Source organism: Thermobia domestica, chromosome 17, assembly GCF_964235325.1.
Source record: "Thermobia domestica chromosome 17, izTheDome1.hap1.1, whole genome shotgun sequence".
Classification (NCBI taxonomy): Eukaryota; Metazoa; Arthropoda; class Insecta; order Zygentoma; family Lepismatidae; genus Thermobia; species Thermobia domestica.
Genome location: NC_137470.1, coordinates 11,398,172 through 11,417,450, shown reverse-complemented (window position 1 = coordinate 11,417,450; position 19,279 = coordinate 11,398,172). Strand labels below are relative to the sequence as shown.

Sequence of the window (19,279 nt, the reverse complement as noted above, 5' to 3'; positions counted from 1 at the left end):
TTACAACTGTAAATCACATGTTATAGTTTATAAATATCAACTCAAGCAGACGATATCAGTGGCGGCTCGTGAGTATATGATATGGTAGTGCCAAAGCGTACACAATAAATAAGCACATATCCGTAAAAAAAAGTACATGTAAAGGCACAAATAACATTATTTTATTACAGTCACACACACACACACACACACACACACACATATATATATATATATATATATATATATATATATATATATATATATATAGAGAGAGAGAGAGAGAGAGAGAGAGAGTTATTTAGAATGAAGTTGTTTGTGCCTACAGTTAACTTATTATAAACATAAAGCAGATTTTGTCCAGCTTGCGACCCTCTTCCCCGAACAACACACGGAAAACAAAATAAAGGATTGGCTACATCACAGCGGCGTAGCGTAAGGGAACGCCGGTATGCCCGGCATCCCCTGTTAATAACAAAAAATACGTATTTCATTGTATATAAATTGTTTACTTCTAATTATCACAATTATTTCCACTGCAATCTTCTGGATGTGCTCTCTCGCCTTACTTTGATAAGTGGAACCTACGCATGCGCGTCACTCAGATACACATTTTCTGTCTTTCCTCTTGTCGTATGCTATGTTCCTTGGGCATCCAGGCCTACTGCAAGCAACGGGGTTTTCGTCTGCTTGCTCTCGAATGCGCATGCGCAACTACTTGCTTTTCACTCCTCTACACCCCTTGCAACTCAACATTTTGCTTTAGATATACGCTGGCGTATTCAAGTATTTCCAACTCTATATATCTTGAATTAAGTTATAGTTTCTGTACAGAACGTACGAGCGCTAACATCAAGGAGACAGAACAAAACAGAAATGGTTACTTCAATGCCTTTTTGAAGCATGCCGGTTATGTAAATAATAGTATAAAAATAGTTATGCTTTATCGTAATTAAATGCATCGTAATTTAATCGTAATTAAAGGCAAACTATTAATCTTCATCATAAATACATAGTATGTCCAGTGGTGTGGCCAGGAACTCTTTGAGGGAGCTCACACACACAAGCATCACGGTCACCGATCTGGTAGACCAAGAGAGCCAGCATTCCCCGCCCCTCGCAAAGATTGCTTGGGCTCTTCAGTCATTGGCACATATCCCGGAGAGATGAGGGGGACATGTCCTCTCCATCCGATTTGAAATTGTGATGATTTGTATCCGAATGCCACAAAGGAAAGTGAGATGAAATTGAGGTCCCTTGACTTGTTTCATTTTTAAAAAAGAATAATATTCTTTAATATTTCATTGTCAATAATTATTGTTAGTCTATTTTCTACTATTTGTTTAATTCCTGTAACGATTCCTATAATGCTACTGAGATCATCATCATTTTGCTCAAATAAGAGTATTGTTGCACCATACATAGTTAATTTTTTTCATAGTTTTGGGGAAGTCATTATTTATATTATTACAAAACAAGTGTCCTAAAATTTTAATGTATATCATTGTGGATGCGTAAATAGAAACATATCAATTATAAATATACATGTATTCAGATTTCAGAATGTGTTCACGGTACTGATTTGTAATACTGATATGTATCACAATTTCATCTACATCGCCCGGTATATAAATACAACAGGTTCACCTCAGAAATCAGATTCATCTACCGTAATATGAGTCTCATCTCCCCTCCCCCAGAATAAGTCTCAAATATGCTTTCCTCCCTCAAATCTGCCCTCCTCCCAATGTTGAAGATAACTCTGCTCTTCTGATCCTCCACAGCATTGTTTTTCAACTTCATGAATATTTTGAACATCGCTTTAAAAAAAAATGGAAACGGTCTTACCCGTTCCCCGAATGTTGAAAACAGTTTTGCGCCCCTGCCTTCAGTATCTGGATATCTGACAACGAAATACATACACAGAAACAGGCCCCCAGAGTTGGTTTAAGTGCTTTCTATTTCCATCTTCAAATGATATACGTATACACTCAGGACCATATTCACGAATGGGGGACTGAGTTCCGGACCCAAGATGACAAATTTGTAGGGGCGACTTTTTGAAGAACGAGATTGTAGTATGGTATGGGGAGAAAGAAGCTGCCCATGGGAACTATGCTGGAAACAATGTTTGTACAACAGTGGGGCCGAGTTTTCTCGTCACAACGATAGTGGCAAGAAGAAGCTGAGACAACTGCTTATTGGCTTCTAACGTAATCCATGGACTTGCTTCTGTATGCCCCACTAGGCCACCAATTAGGGGGCCTCCCTTCTATATTTTTTATAACCTTATGTTTCCCATCGGTATAGCTATGTATTGCTAATTTTAGTAGTATTGTGTCGCACAAGTGACTAACTTTGGCATCCCCATTTAGGAATACCACGCTACGCTACTGTACATCACAACCACATATTCGAACTGTTTTTCAAATATATGTTCATGTCAAATTGATACAATCTTTCCTTATTACGGATCACTTGCTTAACACATAATTTTAAATTAGGCATTTGCTTTCCTAAATTTCCTGCTTCCAGTTAGTTTGTCGTCATATGATAGGGACGAAAATGGATATTTCGCCCCCCCCCCCCAGGTTAGTTAGTTAAATTCAAAATGAGATTAAAAAATCATTTTGAAAATTATTGAGCATTATTAATTTCCATTTATAAATAAATAAAGAAACAATTGTACTTTACAGAAAATGAAACTATTTAAAATATGAGTACTTACAAGTGGAAAGTCAAGTTCGACAAAAGCTTCTACCATTCCAACAATAAGTGTGAGTGGAATTAAAAGTAGTTGATAAAGTTCCTTCATGTGAAGTCCAGTAGCCATAAGGAGTGTAAAACATGTTCTAGGTCCATCATCATCTTTCCTATCTTTTTCTCCATATCTAGGGAATATATTATTTATTACTTACTTGCTTATTTGTTTACAAAAAATGTTTAGGTACAAACATTGGCCATTTTACTCTAGAATATGAAACGACTTAATAAGTATAATTGTGATAACAATATATTATAGTCATAACCCATGACATTGATTTATGCAGACAAAGGGGTCTACTATGCTTTGTCAACAAGACATACATGATACTAGATCTACCAAACATAGTTTACAAGACTGTATTTAACACATGTTCATTGATAAATTTGGAATTATTTATGTATTTATTTACACATATATCCGCGTATTACCGAAATACACTCTTAAGAGGCCTCATCACTGTGAAATTAAAATACCGCTAATTTTACAGTAGGCCCTAATTATGTGATGTCTTCAAATAGATAAAAGATAATCGAAAAGTGGAACAAGACCTCCCTAGACAATATTATTTTACGTGGGATACCGTTATCACGACTCACTTATCTGCTTTCGATTTCCAGCCATTTAGAAAATCGGAATTTATTTTCGCGTTTCTAAATAGCTGCACACGGAAAGCAACTAGGTGTTTCATGATAACGGTACCTCATGCAAAATGATATTGTTTAGGGAGGTCTTGTTCCACATTTTGATAATCTTTTATCTATTTGAAGATATCACATCATTACTGTAAAATTAGCGATATTTTAATTTCGCAGTGATGGGGCCTCTTAAGATCGTCAAGTATGAGAAGTGACGTCCCTCGATTAGCCAGGAGAAGAAGGAAGGAAGAAACGAATGCGGAGGGAAGGAAACGTCTGAGACCTGCATTTTAGGCACCATTCCGGCATTCGTCTGGTGTGAATGAGGAAAACCCAAGAAAAGCTCACTCAGGATGATGACCTAAAAAATTTGTTACACTTTTTCGAGTGAGCGACCAAACCGGAAAAAATCAAAAGTAAATTGTATAGTTGGCTGACACTAACTCCTTTTAAAGTATTAATGAATTTGTAAAATGTAACATTTTCTTATAAACTAATATATGCAGTATATATGACCCACTGTATGTATCGGTAAATTAAGCATGTTGTATTACACATTTAATAAAAGGCAGGTCATGTATTACACATTTAATAAAATCTTATAATACCACATTTACTATTCAGTGTTAAATGTTAAGGACGTAATTGAGTCACAAAATTTTGGAGACCTTTAGAACAGATCCGTCCCTACTATCTGCACAACACGTGCATTTGCAGAAGCAGCTAAATTTGTCATAACTATATTATTTAAAATAAATATTTCTTGTTGCAAACTGATTTCATAATGATGTTAGTTACATTTACTAAGCTGACCTTCTATTTGAATACTACATTCACAAATCATGTTTAGGTCGCATTAGTTCAATGTCACATGGACGGTGCTAAAGCAAATGGTCAAATAAATCCCAGCATGAGTTGTTTGATTTTTGTCAAATAGAACAATTCAATTCTCGAACAGTAGCAGACACCTGTTCCATTTAGTTAGTTATCACAGTTTTGATATGAAAATTCGTCTTGTCGTTGTCACAAACAAGTTTCTTGTCATTGAAGGTGGAAACAAGTTTTATTTTAAATTTTTTTAACGGATGTAGAAAAAAATAAAGAAATAAAGGTAAAAGAGCTAGTTCCAATGGAATTCAAAATTGATATATTGAGATTGAAGTTCGACATTGAATTCTATAAAAAGGATTACCATCTTTCCTCTGCAAATGTGTTTACTTTATCCTTCTCTAACATAATAGATTATTATTTAAAGAAAAAAGACATAACGAGATTGTATTTGTAGTGCTTAGACCTGTCTGAGTACGAGTGCTATTTTCCTCTCCTTCGTTGCTCATGATGGGATAGCATACTTGCACGGGGGAGAGAAATTGCCTGTCTACAATAGTAATAATGGAAGTGAGACGGACGGAGCAATGCACATAGTACCTTAGTTTCGAACACTATGATCTTGAGATGTCGGATTTCGAATAAGTAGAAAGAAAGTTACAAGAGATTGAAAATTTGATATTTTTCAGATGGTTTTATTTCCAGAAAATAATATATTAAATAATTAGGACATCCAATCAAGTAGATGGTTTTTAGTAGACGTAAACATCATGGGTGGTATTCAGGGAGAATTAGTTAATCAAGCTTTAGTCATGCGATTATTTACTAACGTATTACCTCTTTACTAAGGAAGGTGTTCTCTTGATATTCAGAGTCTACTTTGAGCACAGCTAATAAGATGATTTGGGTTTGATTAAGTAATATGACCGCAATACCTCGAGTGAGAAAAATAAATGTGGCAATAACGGAAAACTAGACGTATGGATGCGTAGTTTGTAAAAATGAATATATATGAAATACGAAATTCCTAATATTTTCTTTTCTGAAAATGACATCTTTGAGTTTTACGTCCCACAATTATCCAGGCTAGGCTACCGAAGACGGTGATGATGAGAATGAATGTAAATTGTGGAAGAAGAAAGTGGGAGGAAACGGGAGAATCCCGAGTAGACCCACACACACGGTGTTTGTACACCACAAATCTCATTTGGCGCGAGCTGAGATCGAACCAGGGATCCCATGCACCAGAGGTGAACGCTCTACCACTGAGTCACCGCGGCTCCCGTTTTCTTTTGTGGTTTGACATCACAACAATTTATAAATAGTTACGAAATTGAGTTCTATATAACTTATTTCTGTTGGATGTATTTACAGGAGGAATAATAGTCAATTAATATTAGGGACAATAGAAGAATTATGTTGTAATTATAAGGGAAGACAATTTATCGATCAGTTGCATGTATTCCTCAGAAAACTGGTTCCATTGCTACAATTCATCCAATGAGGTGAAAGGAAAGAAAGAAAGACAGGTAAGTAATTGCTTTTGTATTATTGTGGATAAATCAGGATATCCTCTGCTCTAAATTAATTAGTCTCATGTAATTACCTTAGTCAACTACTACATGCAAATCAGAGATTCTGAATACACTTCTGATAACCATGCGTTAGTCAAACTATTAGTATAGCGCTAATCATACGTTAAAACGACTCTGCATAAGGTCCTGTAATTCCGTTTATAGCAATTTGATATCTGAAATCGTTTCGGAGATGTGAATAAAGATAAATGGAACAAAAATTCAGCCGAAATTCAAACAACTTACCTTTCGAGAGGATCCAAGAAGACTCCTACAAGGAAGATGGCCACAACAAGACATCCAATGAAGATAGTAAGAACGGTTCTTATCTCAACCACTGTCGGAGGTGTTAAAGCTTCTTGAATCGTCCCATTTTCTTGGCAAAAATTTCCTCCACACTTTTCAACATTTTCTTCGGATTTGTTATTACTGGAGGTAGTGAAGGTGCTAATCACTAACAACAAACAAAACAAATAAACACTTTCTTTACCTAAAATATTCCTCTAACAACGACTAGTACATAGGATATGATTCTGTAACCCTATTTCGTTTCAAACAAGTTTTCTAGGAAATTTAAATATTACAAAATCTTGTAGCTGTTTATTGTTTTACCTTACAAATACGTGATGTTACAAATTATGCATGTTTCCGTGCACATTTTTTGGATCAAAAGATCCAATATATTTCAGACAGAAATTTTCTTTTAGGCCTTATATCTGGAGAACTACAAACTCCAGCCAAACCAAAACTACCACTCAACTCAGTATGATGTGCTCATTCCGTAAAGAATATGAAATTTGGATTTAGGTGCAAATCAGAAATTTTGTGGTCCCTGATCCAAAAAATCCAATATATTTCATTCAATCAAACGTTTTCTTGTACGTCTTATATCTGAAGAACTACATATAGTGTATTCAAACCAAAACTATCACTTAGTATGATGTGTTTATTCCGTAAAAAAATACGAAATCTCGATTTAGGGGCCATCCAAAATTTTTATGGCCCCTGATCCAAAAAATCCAATGGTTTTCATTCAATTACAAATTTTCTTTTACGCTTTATATCTCGATAACTACATATACTGTAGCCAAAGCAAAACTATCACTTAACTCAGTATGGTGTGGTTATTCCGTAAAAAAATACAAAATCTCGATTTGGGGGCCATTTAAAATTTTTGTGGCCCCTGATCCAAAAAATCCAATATATTTCATTTAACCAAACGTTTTCTTGTACGTCTTATATCTGGAGAACTGCATATAGTGTATCCAAACCAGAACTACTACTTAACTCAGTTTGATGTGCTTGTTCCGTAAAATATACGGAAACTCGATTTATCTAGAGGCCGTTCAAAAATTTTGTGGCTCCTGTTCCAACATCTAATTATTGGTCAAGATCGCAATCTTTTGATCTATTTTTGGATCATTCCTAAAATTCTTCTTAAAATTATTGGCTTGCCAGATAATTCATGACATAAGTTATATTTTCTATGTTTTCAATGGCCATTTATTTATATATGTATACAGGGTGTTATAAAAATATGTCACAATATTTTGGGAACAGATTCCTCCCATTGAAATAAGAAAAGAGTTCATATGGGCCTGTGCTCAAAAGTAGATTGTTTCGGAGTTGTAGGGTGCCTAAAACATGAAACAAGTGAATTTCACGTGAAGTTCATAGCTCCACTACTATGGGACCTACCGTAGTCAGGTCAAGACATCACTGAGGAACTGGTATATGAACTATCCAAATATCCATGTTTAACAATGCTCCAGTACTTGCACACTAATTTTTAGAGAGGTAGGTGGAGAGTGATCAAGTATTCCCAAACAGCTTGTCTAAAAATGATTGTGCAAGTACCGGAGGTTCTGAAAGATGGATATTTAGATAGTTCACATACTAGTTCCTCAGTGATGTCTTGACGCGACTACAATCGGTCCTATAGTAGTGGAACTACGGACCTTTAAAGTTCATTTTTTCACGTTTTCGGCACCCTATATCCACGAAACTATGCACTTCCGAACGCAGAACCATATGAACTTTGTTTTCTTATTTTGATCTGAGGAATTCATTCTCAAAATATCGTGGCAAATTTTTGTAACACCCTGTATAAACAAAGATCAATGATATATTTCCCGTTTTGTTCAGTAACATTTTGCCATCTTTCAGCCAGCTTCATAGTTCCTTGTTCATAAAAGGGCCTGTCTTTATCAGAAAAAAAAGAACAAACTGCTCGTTTATAGAATCATCTGAATGAAAAGTTATACCACGCAAGGAGTTTGAAAAGAGACAAGTAAAAGTCTGAAGCACATAGTCAAGCAAGTTGGTTAGATGTGGCTACACACCTCATCCAAGTTGCAATAATTTTTGATGAGTGACCAAACATATGTGTGGTCTCGCGTTGTGTCATGGAATACACCTGCCTTATGAATAATGAGCCCTAGAGGTTTCTGGTGATACATTCATTTAAACTGTTCAATCGCCAGTAGTATACATCCCAATTGATTTTTTTTTTCTTGGTAGGAACTCGAAAACCCGACCTTTAAAACACCACCATGTAAAGCATAACATTCCTCTCACGAATGTTACTTTGATTTCTCATTTGAGGCGAATTATTATGTCAGCATCTGGACCGTTTGTATACTATTTTGCTGTATACATTATTATTATTATTATTAAGTATTCTGCCTTTTGGCATATCCTGGGGCCAATGAATATTTTTTTTTCTTTTCTTCTTCTTAATTTTCAGTTTGGGCCTGTAAATGTTTTTTTCCATGCTTCTCGATTTTCAGCTTCCTCTTTTAACTCCCAATATTTTCTTCTATTTTTAAAATCATCGATCACTTGTGTTCTTCTTCTTCTTATTTCTCGTTTTCCTTCCATCTTTCCTTCTATGGAGATATCAAAGAGACAATTTCTTCACAAGATGTGTCCAATCCAATTGGCCTTTCTACGAAGGATGATGGCTAGAGGCGTCCTCTTCTCTCCTATCCGTTTTAAAAGATCTTCCTTTGTCTCTCTGTTCATTTTATTTTCTCCAGCTTCCTTCAAGATCACTTTTCGTCTCTCTCTAAATATTTCTTCTCTAACTTCCGTAATGTCCAAGTCTCGGACCCATAAAGTCAAATACTCCATATATAGAACTTGACCAAGTTCTTCCTTAGTCCAATATTAAGGCTGCTATTTAACAGTGGTCTTTCCTTGTTGAATGCTTCTTTGGCTATGGCAACTGTATACATTATCAGTTATGAATAACTTCGATAAAGGATCGCTTTCCTTACATTTAATGAGCATATCGCGTACATCAATATGCTTCATCTAATGAACTTCTATGAGTTCATAAGAGACCCAAACGTCAAGCTTCCTTACGTATCCCATCTTTTCCGGTTGGTTGTCAACACATGAGTGATTAATGCTTAATGATTTGTGTTCTCTACGTTCTCTCCTGTAGTGTAATATTGGTTTGAGTCAGTCAATACCTTCATTTTGCCCTCATTAACATTGATGGGTTTTCTTGACTGAGGAGCATGGTCAGGATCACATTCATCAACACGGAATTTCGTGAAGATTCATCTAGTGAGTATAAAAATTACTTGTCATACCTGTCACCAATTTTATAATAGTTTAGAACATTTTCAATAATTTTCTATCGGATATTCAATGATATCATTTATTATAGACCATATTGGAAATGTGTAACGGACCTGAATAAATTGATGGCAAAGTAGAATTAAACTAAAATTATTTTAGAATTCAAAGGCATGATCATAAGTAATATTATTTGAATTGAATTTAGCAGTGACGACCTCATAAAGGAAAATTGTGAGAACTAAGAGAGTGGTGTCCTGTAATGGAGTTGCCAAAGCGAAATCAAACTAAATAATGACTCCTTAACATACATAGGAACATATCTATCTTTGTTACATATACAATTGAAGAAAATGAATTCCGAAATGGAAAAAAGTGAATTACTTACCAGGGTAGTGGAAATAATCTCACACACTAAATATTACATCAGAAGTTCTTTCGTTAAATTTTTTATCAGATGGGATGGTAAGAAGTAGAGAGAAAAGTGAATTTAAAGAGTAGAGAAACACTTGCAAAGCGTCCAGATGAGCACTATGCTTTAAAAAAATAAAATCTGAATAGGCTTCCTTCCCCTATCTGATGAAGTATTTAGCGAATGAACCTATAGTGTATTTTTGTATGTGTGTATAATATTTTTCAATATTTTATGGTATATATACAGTACAATTGTGTGTTACAATTGTTTTCGTAGATTTTGTTATATGCTCACTTGTCAGCAAACTGCTAATCGAATTTAAATTTTCATAGCATTTTATAAGTTTTCTTACGAAAAGAAAGTTTATAGTTTCATTCTCACATATGGTGTAGGAATTATGGCGAATTAAAGTAAATAATTATAAAAGAACTAAAAGAATTAGAATGCAGGAGAAAACGGCAGAAGCTCCAGAAAACCAACAGGTATGATGTCCACCACAAACTCGCGTGGCCGGGGATCGAACCAGAGATTCCTCGTACCAGAGGTGATCACTCTACTACTGAATCACCAATTATAAGTTCTCTATAGAATATGAGGCATGTGCGCAGATGGGAGGACAATATTAAGATGGATCTCGCAGAAATAGGAATACAAAGTAGAAACTGGATCCAGTTAACTAAGGAAAGAAGTCAGTGGAGAACTTTCGTGAAGTCGGCATTGAACCGTGAACTCGGCTAAGAGAGGCGGATGATTAAGGCAAGTGAGTGGTGATAGAAAAATTGGTAGAATGAGAATGTGGGGTTAAGCGTGAGTACCTTGAGAAACCATAAAATTACTTGTAGGTAGTTCGTTTTAAATGTGTATATATGGTTTGTTTTCAATTTGTTATGCCGTCAAAGAAAGTGGAAATGCAGTTGAGCAGTTCAACAACTTTTTTTTTTTTTTTTTTTTTTTTTTTTTTTCAATATTCATAATTTTACACAAATGTTCAATTTCTAATTCATATTGTAGCCAACAGCTACTCAGATCCATTACATTTTTCCATTTTTAAACGTTTCATACTAAATATTTCTTTTCTTTCTCCATTTCAACAAGAAACAACAGGGTTTATGGAAGACAGTATTGCAGTGCCAATTTTGTAAAATGTAGCCAGGTGATTTATTAATCCTTTACCAGACCCTGATGCAATTATAAAGAGACGGAAGGCAGAAAAGGAGATACTATTAAAGTTTAGTATTTTTGTTTGTGATTTAGTTTCCGGAAAATATGTTGTGGTCCTGCATTTCGAAAGGCATCAAAAAGGACTTTACAACTTCGAAAACTCATCTTGATTTATTCATTTATCTTACAGACATGGTTTTGGTGTCATTTTATAGCAAAATACATCAACTTTTGACTCCGTAGTAGACTAGTTCAGAAACAAGACACCGCCAGCGCTAGTGGCAGTTGCAGCAAAGATGGCTGTCTTTACGGGTCCCAAGCTATGTTTTGGTTTGAAGAATCCAAGTCTGCGAGAACTGTGCAACGTAATTTTCGTACAAAGTATGGTAAAGATCCTCCCAGTAGGCCTATTATTTATCAGTGTCGTAAGTGTTTTATTGAAACTGGGTGTTTGATAAAACAAAACAAATCTTCAGGTCGTTCCTGTACGTCTGAAGGCGTTGCAGAGCAAGTGAGACTTCAGATGGGATGTGCAGCGCATCACCAATGGGAGCCATATTGAATCTCTCAGGCATAAGTGTTCTATTGAAACTAGATGTTCGGTAAAACACAACAAATATTCAGGTCGTCCCAGAACATCTGAAGGCGTTGCAGAGCGACACTTCAGATGGGATGTGCAACGCATCACCAATGAAAGCCATATTGAACCTCTTAATTTATAAGATTTAAAAAAAAAAAAAAAAAAAAAAAAAAAAACTTGATGTATTTTGCTATAAAATGACGCCGAAACCATGTCTGTAAGATAAATAAATAATGAATTTCCTAAGTTGTAAAGTCCTTTTCGATACATCCTGTATTGAAGTTCAATAAAATTCAAGTGTACAAGGTGTCTTTGACATCAGTTTTTTACGGTTAATCTGCCATGGTATGGTGTATTGTCCGTAATAAATTACTTGTGCTGTGAAGCTCAGAGAATGCTTTACTCCCAATGATTAAGTTGACATCCTACATTACCACGTGCATCCTATTTTCCAGATGTTGCTTCCCAACAATGACAAATTTTCGAGTTAATAGAATGCCAATTCCCACTACTGGATCTGTTGACGCATGGTTACATGAATATACGGATGAACTACACCTTCCGTGGCCCGCCCAATCCTCAGACGTTAACAATATTGAACACCTAAGGTCAGCTGTAGAGCTCAAATTCGGGAGTAGATATTTTCCTCCACTCTCACTTACTGAGCTGAATGCTGCATTGCATAAGAAATGATACAACCTTCCTTTAGAAACCATGCATGATTTACATGCCTCTGTTTAAAGACGAATTCTAGCTGTGTTAATCAGGTAAGTTGCATATTTTATGCTGTTTCCATTATTTTGATAGTTATCTGTATATAAACTCATTAAGACGCAACGATCATTGGTATTATGAGGATATGACAATTCAGATGTAAGTTAACTGAGGTACGTAAGATTTCTTATGTTATGACTAGTTTTAGGCTTTTAGGCTTTTCGTTACTGAGTTTTACAATTACAATAGAGTCCCTAAAACTCGACAGTGGATAACCCGGCAGTCCGGATAACTCGACCACGCCCTGGCAGGGCGAAAAAAACTAGGGATGGCCAGAACCGGTTCCTGGTGGAAGCGGTTTCAGGCTCTGAACGGATCCAGTTCTAGAAGATCCGGTTCTGGAACCGGTTTTTCGGATCCAGGCCTGGAACCAGTTCTTAAGATCCGGTTCTAGAACCGGGTTTTCAGATCAAGGTCTGGAACCGGTTCCTAAGATCCGGTTCTGGAACCGGGTTTTGGGATTCAGGTCTGGAAACGGTTCTGAAAACCTAATCTCAAAGAACCTGTTCCACCGGAACCGAAAGTTTGTGGCCATCCCTAGAAAAAAAAAAACGTTCAAGGTCATTCCCGGGTATTTTTCTGAGGTCTGTCTTATCAGGTAAATTATTGTACAGTGTGTATTCATTAATTTTCATATTCATGTATAGTAAAGGCTCTATGCCTTCATACGGTACGTACTTTTCCTTTGTTTAAGAGACTGCCTTTCTAAAAATAATCCAAAATTTTCAATTTTTCTTTTCCTTGTTTATTCATAAGTGAAAGGAAATAACAAAATGCAACTTGCCATAATAATAGATAATGTTATTCTACAACAGAAAATATGAACCTGAAGAATGTTCAGTGTTGCCATCCATATAAATTACACTGTTGCTAAAATAACAATTCCCCTAAATTCTAAGTTAAGGCAGCGACTAGAGGTATGAACTCAACTACATTTGGTTATGTATCATGTTCTTTTGGTTTGTTGTGAACTACTTTTTAAATAACATTATTATTTAATTTTAATAACTGTATGTTAAAACTATTTTGATTATTACAAACCAAAACAACATGATACGTAATCAAATGCAGTTGAGTTCATTCCTCTAGTCGCTGCTTTAACTTATATTTTAGGGGAATTGTTATTTTGGCAACACAATAATTTATATGGATGGCAACACTGAACATTCTTCAGGTTCATATTTTCTGTTGTAGAATAACATTATCTATTATTATGGTAAGTTGCATTTTATTATCTCCTTTCACTTATGAATAAACAAGCAAAAGAAAAATAGTAAATTTTGGATTATTTTAAGTAAGGCAGGCTCTTAAGGGTAATTGGGTAGTTTATTATCTGTTGTATTCTCAAGCAACCAATACATATAAGTATAGTACTGTATTTTCTGAGAAAAACACTCATACTTGTTCTTTTTTAACTCCATTCCCGATAACCCGGCATTTTCACAAACTCGGCCACCCTCCGGTCCACATTAGGAAGAGTTTCGTGACTCTGCTGAAGTTTCTGTATTGAGAAGAATTATTTGGTTATGTTTATACTGTTGTAATTTTTAGTGGTTCTGAAAAATAAAAAAAATCTGATGAAGTAATTATGTTTTCAGTGAGATAGAAGAGATGGGAAAAGAACAAAGCGAACAGTGATTCTGTAACTAACAAGAAAGGACCTTACTGAAAAGATCAAACACGAAAATAGGTTTGAATATTGCTGCATGATTACCCAGCACTGTCAGCAGTCGAAAGGTTTCTTTCTTACTTTTAATTGAATGGTATAAATAACATACTAATCCATGTGTAAATGTTTGGGGGGCAGTGTGGGACTTAGACAGTGTTCGAAGTGGGAAAAAAAGCAGAGGCAGTATGTTTTATTACGATTCTGACTCGAAATACTGGCTATCTAAATGTTGAAAAATAGTGAGAGTATGTTGCCTAAAAGATTGTATTTCTATATACATAATGACGGAAAACCACTGGAAAGCATCTCTGTAGTTACAGGGGGGGTGCATGGTTAGACTTTGATCCCCTGCCAACATCTTTCTAAAAAAAAAATATCCCCTTATGTTGTATTAGAGAGAATTCTGCACGAAAATGATCAAATACCTAGTTTCTATCTTAACAATTTCCTGCGGAAAAATCCCTGGACCCTACTCGACTGGGGGATATTCCAAACCCTTGGAAGATCCGCCTCCCACAGCAGACAATCCCTAAATCCACCCATGCTCAAAATATGACATTTATATGCATTAGAGCAAGAAGACACATACATACATAAGAAACAAACAATTCAATATGGCAGATCAAAATATAAACAGACGAACTTCTTTGAAGACACCTACTTTTATAAATAAAAAGGTAGGAAAAGATAGCAAAAATGACGATCTTGTCAACTTAGAAATTAGTTCTACATAACAGATAAAATCTTTTTAAGTGCAAAGCTATTCGTCAATTAATGTGTATAAAAATGGATTTTCTAAAGGTATTTAGAATCTACTGTTCAGTGACGGTATGTCTTGATCACTGAAAAACCAGAGGCGGTATGCCGTCATCACTGAAAATCGGCGGTATACCGACGGTACCACCACATACTGTCTCACTTCGACCTCTGAGCTTAGAGTTAGTTCCCTTAACTCTTAGCTGTAGAGATAGACTTGAATCTACAACAGAGCCAACGGTCTGTTATAGATTAATTTGAGATAAAATATCTTTAAATTTTTACACTTATGATTGTACAGGAGTTCCTGGACTTTGTTCTAGAAAAGAGTCACATACATTTTAGAGAAGGACACCACTGCACTAATAAGATCCTCAACAAAATTAGAAATTGTTGAAACAACCAGTATAAGACTAGATGAGCAGTTATAGTGAATTATTGACAACTCTACTTTTCACGTGCTCTGCAAAATTACAAAGTTGATTAAACTGAGAATATAGTAACCTGAGAATTCCAGAATCGTTTTATCAAAATATTATTTTATATAAGATTAAGAGATTTTAAAATTATGAAATTGCCATATAAAGGATTATTTAAAAAGCGCACCGGTTTTGTTACATGAAATTATGAACTATATTTTTTCAAAACACACTAACAAAATTCATAAACATGTTCATCACAAATTCCGATTTCAGGTATGGTGAATGACATCGGGAATATGACCTCCTCTACTGCAATGCCATGCAATAACTCTGTTCGTGAAATTCGCTATGACTGCCTGACTAACAACCACACTGTCATGAACCACCGCAATGTTTTGCTCAGAAAAACCACTGCGACGACGCGCAGGAGTTTTAATGTTCCTTGTTGAACCCGTTTCAATAAACTTTTCCATAAGTCTGAGAACTGTTGATTCATTCGGTGCCTCATTTCGCCCTAGAACCGCGCGAAGTCGCCTGACAGTTGCTACATATCTTTCTCCGTTCTCATAAAAGGTTTTCACAATTAGCGCACGCTGCGCTATAATAAATTGGTCCATGGCTAAACACAGAATGAAGAAATTCGAGAAAATCGGACTAAGGCGACAATCGGAATGTTTGTGGGTAGAGCAACAATACAAAGCAATGTCGGCAACCGAGAAACAATAAATTACCAGACAATCCAAAACCGGCGCGCCTTCTGAACAACCTTATATAAGACTAAATAAAGTAGCCCTCAGAGAAGATAGAAGGACTTAAGCTCCCGAAGTATTAAGGTCTCTATAAGCATCTTTCCATATATAAATGTCTAGCTACTTCAAGCTTAACTTGTATTTTTTAAATTTTGTGAAACAATATCGTCTTCATGAGTATTATTATATTTTGAACTGGAAATATGATTGGTTGTAACCTATCTGTTATGGTAACAGTTCTAATAGTGTTTATAAAATAGATCTATAAAATAGATGGTTCTCTTGAGAATTTGACCGTTATGTAAAGCTAAAGTATCTTATTATTTACCTGAAGACACTATGACGTTGGCAATTATCTTGGAACCCTGGAAGGTCATTATGAAGAAGCCAAAGAAACATGGAGTTACATCATCTTCCTTTCGCTGGACCAACTTTGCATAAGCTGTGCTGATTTGAGCAACGTACATACAGTTCGAAACCCACAATGGTGCCATGGCTAGCCCCAAAACAATAGCGGTTGGGGCCAAAGTGTAAATTTTGGGGTATATTTGACTTGCCACATATGGAAAAACACATAACATAGAAAATACTAAAGTCTTTTTACACGAGAATCGTTTAATTGCGAGTGTTGGAAGGATAATAGAGGCAATTAACATAGATATGTAGATCCCCTTGAAAGATGCTATGCGGAATCTGTCCTCCAGTGTGTTGAATCTCTGGAGGTCTAAAGCTCCGTGATACGCTGTAGAAAGACACAACACCCCAACAAACAATATTGACGTGTTTTGTAAGATTCTCTTTTTCTCCCGTGGTAGAACGTCAGCCAAACTGACGCCAATTTTGCACAATTGTGATTCACTGTTAGGTTCCGCATTGTCGAGTTTGAAAGCCAGATTTGTAAAGCTGTGGTTTGGAAGTCCTGGTAGTTCTCCATCCGCAAAGGATACCCTTTTCTTCTGGCTTGTTCGTGGAAGATCCATGCTGAAAATATAGTATTGAGTATTAACATGTATCAACCATTATGTAAATGAAACATATACAGGATGGGATAGAGAGGACGGACGTTTATAAAATGGCTGAAAGTATTCACTAGATGGAACGACAGAAGTATGGAAGATGTCATTTGGTTCGTGAAGTCTTAGTATTTTATTGTCAGTTATTTTATGTTAGTTTCTGCATTAAAAGAAATTCGTTTGAGACTAACTCATGGAATCGTAGATGATTAAACACCGTGCTTATTCCTATGACAGTTTCGTCAAGAATGACGACTCTATCATGGCAGTTCAGCATGAGTTTCGCGGACATTTAAATATCTACAGAAATCTAGCTATTTCCACTCGTAACACTTTCCTACATTGGGTGAAAGCTCTTCGTACACGAGGTACACTAATGAACAAAAAGATGGCAGCGGTACACGAACGGCACGTACACCCGAAAATAAGGAAAAGGTCATACAAGCTGTGCTGCGCGGACACGCTCGGAGGCATTCGTGTGAACTTGGCCTCAACATTAGTTAGGTCAGCCTCTTTTGCTTTTAGGGCTAATTTTCCACCCACACATATTTGCCGTTGTGCAGAAGTTGAAGCCCGGGAGTTATGCACAGAGACTGAACTGCGTACATGAGATAGATGCTTTTTATTAAGCAAAATTACAACCTCCTCCATTTGTTCATGAGTGATGACGCCCATTTTCATCCCAATGTCATTGTGAATCAAGAGAACTTCCGCTATGGGGCTTCTGAAACTTCCAAAGTATTACCCGAAAGACCACTGAACAGACCTAAAATGGCTGTTTGATGCACTATAGGCAAAACTGCTGTCATCGATTTTTATTTTTCCGACGATGATAATAAAAATGTTATTACTGTGAAGTCGGAGAGCTATATCGAGATAATCGACAACTTCTTACTTTAATTATGAAAACATGTTCTCATTCGCAATGTGTGGTTTCAACAGGATGGGGCAACAACCCACACAACTAGAGAATCAATGACCGTTCTTCGCTTTCTCTTATCTGGTCACCTTATTTTCACATTTCGGAACATTCATTGGCCTCCTCTTTTCCTGACCTGTCCAAGTGCGATTATTTCTTGTGAAATTACCTTAAGGTACATGTAAGCAAGCGTATGTCCTGTACAATGGAAAACCTGAAGGAAGTTATTCGGGTGGAAGTTGTCATAACCGACAGAACTATGTTGGAAAGAGTGGTTGCCAACTTCAAAGAACTTCTTCCGATGTGCATCAGTGATAACGAACACCGCCTGCCAAATGTTTTTCACACATAATTTTGTAAAATGCTATTTCAATCAATCTGTCAATAGATTTTGGTTATCTTATACTTTTTCAAAAAAGTCCGTCCTTTCTGTCCCAAAACACTTTGTAGCACAAAAATAAGGCAAGTCGTTATCAAGACAAGGTTATAGAATTATTGATCGGATCGGCATTGGATAGGATAACGTTCGCTGACGAGTTTTCGTTTGTTAGACATTGAGCTAAGATTTACTTAAGCTACAATTTATTTTAACGGTTCCTGTTTTGAAGTTTTTTCATTTTCTTAATTACCAAGAGAAAGAATTGACTTTTTTTTCTGACGACGTGATTTTAGTAACTGTTCTCGAGCTACCCGCCAGGTGAATATATTGACATCCGACGTTTCGAATGCAGACATCGCATTCATCTTCAGGGACTATGAATCCCTGAATCCTAACAATTCTCACAATCGCTGAAGATGAATGCAATGTTTGTATTCGAAACGTCGGATGTCAATATCTTCATCTGGCTGATAGGCCGAGAACAGTTACTAAAAAAAAAGTTTCACTACTCTCTAATTTTAATATTTTAAAGGTGATAGTGTTAAATGAGTAGTGCTAGCTGATCGGATTCCTGAAAGATTTGTAACTAAACAAGATGTCAGTAGTTATATTATTCTTTGGAAACAATGATAGCTTTGGTAACCATATGATTACAATGGAACTACAAAAAATGTAGTATGTGACTAAGTGAGAAATGTATTTTTAAAATACAGGTTTGCCACAAAGTCCCGTGACTCGTGAAAATATGTAACGTACGTAAATAACTACATGGAAAGAACTGAATGAGATGAACAACAATGCTCTCAAGAAGTTGTATTGAGATATTAAACATTAAGTGTCCAAAGGATCAGTCTGTCGACCGTCATTCTCATGACAATACAGCGCCAGGTTCTGTGCGACAGTTTGCAGAGCATTGTAAGTGTAACTTGAGTGAAAGCTTGTTTCACAGATTCTGTCAGTTTGGCAGTGTTATTGTAACGGTTTTGTGCATGAACTCGCATTATCACAGGTGGTGAAGTCTGGGTTTCGTGGTGGCCAGGCAAGTGCTGCGGGAAGTTCCGGACTACCACAACC

General features: G+C 36.0%; 1 protein-coding gene across 1 annotated transcript; it reads right to left on the bottom strand.

The window, feature by feature from the left end:
* On the bottom strand, nt 1-17,315 carry LOC145673934 (UNC93-like protein). Its single transcript, XM_081743746.1, has 4 exons — nt 16,223-17,315; nt 6,030-6,237; nt 2,708-2,870; nt 1-6 (listed from the first exon to the last, which is right to left on the bottom strand). The coding sequence occupies exons 1-4, from the start codon at nt 16,872-16,874 to the stop codon at nt 1-3; spliced, it is 1,029 nt and encodes a 342-aa protein (XP_081599872.1). The 5' UTR covers nt 16,875-17,315.
* Between the last annotated feature and the right edge of the window lie 1,964 nt (nt 17,316-19,279).

Bases quoted from the DNA above. Each gene is read 5' to 3' on its own strand.
- LOC145673934 (XM_081743746.1), bottom strand. From the start codon at position 16,874: ATGGATCTTCCACGAACAAGCCAGAAGAAAAGGGTATCCTTTGCGGAT. The intron at 6,238-16,222 runs GTAAATAATAAG...GTTTGTTGTTAG, and splicing joins CAACGTCATAGTGTCTTCAG to TGATTAGCACCTTCACTACC. The intron at 2,871-6,029 runs GTAAGTTGTTTG...TATATTCCCTAG, and splicing joins TTCTTGGATCCTCTCGAAAG to ATATGGAGAAAAAGATAGGA.